This window comes from Saccostrea cucullata, unplaced genomic scaffold (assembly GCF_032062105.1).
Source record: "Saccostrea cucullata isolate Sc308-1 unplaced genomic scaffold, CSIRO_AGI_Scuc_v1 ctg2618, whole genome shotgun sequence".
Taxonomy (NCBI): domain Eukaryota; kingdom Metazoa; phylum Mollusca; class Bivalvia; order Ostreida; family Ostreidae; genus Saccostrea; species Saccostrea cuccullata.
The window spans coordinates 28,938-31,222 of record NW_026919344.1 but is presented as its reverse complement, the minus strand read 5'-3'; the positions used below and the strand labels follow the sequence as shown (position 1 = coordinate 31,222).

Genomic DNA, 2,285 nt, shown 5'->3' with positions numbered 1-2,285 from the left:
TGTTTCATATTTGGATCTTTAACTAGAAAAAAAAGACGTTAATGGTTACCTAACAACAAAGCTTTATGATAAACGTTATGACTTAAACTATTCAATATTTAAATTCCCTTACTTATACAGCAAGACTGGTATACAATGTATACATTTGTCACCTGCATACGGAGATTTTATATCTCAGTTGATTCGAAACGAAAGATTATGTTCTGCGTATGAACAATTTCAACAACGAGGTAAATTATTGACAAACAAGTTGATGAAACAAGAATATCAGCAGTCTCGTTGAAAGTTATCATTTCGTAAGTTCTATGGTCAATACAATGACCTTGTCAGCAAATACGGTTTATCATTAAGTCAAATGCTGACTGACGTTTTTCATATTGATTTTCAGGCCATTGTTTACACACTGAGTTGTCCATGGATTTTTGCTGTTATTTCCCTATCATGACAAGGAGCACATGGCGGGTTTGACCGGTCAGCAGTGGATGCTCACACCTCCATGCACCTGCTCCCACCTCTGATGTTTTGGAGGTCCTTGTTCGCTCCGCTCCTATTTTGTAGTGTTTAACGGAGTTTGGGGCTGGAATACTTTTCGTTATCTCCACACATCTCATCTTAAGAAATATGGAAACCTGTTCATTTTTTGCAGTAACTGGTAAATTTGAACTATAATGCAGTTTTTGTACTTTGAACCATAAAAATTGCAAGGATAAAGGCCTATATTTGGGTAGAACAAAACACCATCAGCAAAAACAAACACCGATTAAATCTCATTTATTAATCAAGATAAATAAACTAAATTTATGAATATTGTAAATACATCTATACCCTTTTACCAAAAAAATCACAACAAGTAGTTTAGTTATTGGACAGAAATTTAAATATAACAATTCTTACATTAGATTTCCTTAGTGTGAGAACATTTTTCATAGTTTATGTAAATAAGTTTGATATCTTTTACTTGACTGGGTGATTTGCATACAACCTCGGTCAAGTATTTGTATAAAGGATATCGGCGTCGAACAGATCTTAGATAATTTCCGAGTTTCTCTGCGTTGCAATCACATTTTATAGGATTTTCTCCCACATCTATAATTATAGGTAATTGTGACAAATACTTGTCAATGTCTGAAGGAACCATTTTTATGTCATTCTGTCTAAGATTTACAAGTAAAGGTACGAGGTTTGTTGTGGGTTTCCTAGGAATATCAAATGAAAAATTTTGTAATGAGTTGTTGGATAGATCAAGTTCACGTAGTGTAGGAAAAACATCCCACCATCTCTTAAACTGTTCTGGGAAATTCACAATTTTATTTGACCTCATTTTGATGGTCTCTAACCTTGGGTAATGTGATTTGTCTGTCAAAGTATTCATGTAGTTTTTACTAAGAGGTGTTTCAGCTGAACGTTCCAAGTATTTGAGATGTTTGTAGTTACACAAATAATCTGCAGATTTCATCCTATCCTGAAAAGCCTCGAATGAATCAGCCATGGATTTCATAGAAACATTTGGATCCTTGACCACAGGTTTGTATGTATTGTTTTTCAAAGTCAGCTTTATAAGCGTTTCCTGCCCACAGTCATTCTTTTTGTTGAGTGTGCTACCAATGACTTCTTGCATAGTTTGATAGTCAACCTCAATTTCACTATTTTCTATCTCTTGCTCCTCTAGGATGTCGGGATATTGCGATGTTGAATTCCACTCAGACATGAAACTTCTGATCAGACAGTTCTTAACATGCAGTTTCTTGAGATTTCTGGCCCGGAATGGAAACGGCAAATAAATATGGGCTCCATCAAAACAGTAAATGTTTAATGACACATCACCAAGTGGATCTGGAAGTTTTTCTAACCACTGACGAAAATTTAGAAAATTGAACCAATAGGCTACCGTGAAGTAGCAGTTTTGATCTCCATGAATGTTTGTCCGGCAATACCTGTGATAGGAATTGTCAATCAAAGAACTGGAACATATGTGCAGAATATTCAAGAGAACGGTTAACAAAACGAAAAGTTCTAGTCTCATCTTGATAAATATGTGTACTAGATAAAATTCCTTCACTTCGCTTTATATCATAACAGTTATTTTAATTATATGTGTAGGCCAATCATCACATGAAGAGCAGTCTTCACCAGTATCATGCTTCAAAATCTTGACATTTTGGAAATCCATAAAACCTGGTATGGAATATGAATTTATATAGAGATTCGTTCATATGAATTAATCATCACTGTCTGCAATGATGAATGAGTGTTTTATTGTATCACTGCTTAGCTCCACTACTCAC

At 34.7% G+C, this 2,285-nt stretch overlaps 1 protein-coding gene across 1 annotated transcript; it reads right to left on the bottom strand.

The window, feature by feature from the left end:
- Nucleotides 1–895: 895 nt before the first annotated feature.
- On the bottom strand, nt 896–2,023 carry LOC134229705 (uncharacterized). The gene has a single exon (XM_062711480.1). It carries the CDS (start codon nt 2,021–2,023, stop codon nt 896–898), a length of 1,128 nt encoding a protein of 375 aa, XP_062567464.1.
- Nucleotides 2,024–2,285: the final 262 nt, after the last annotated feature.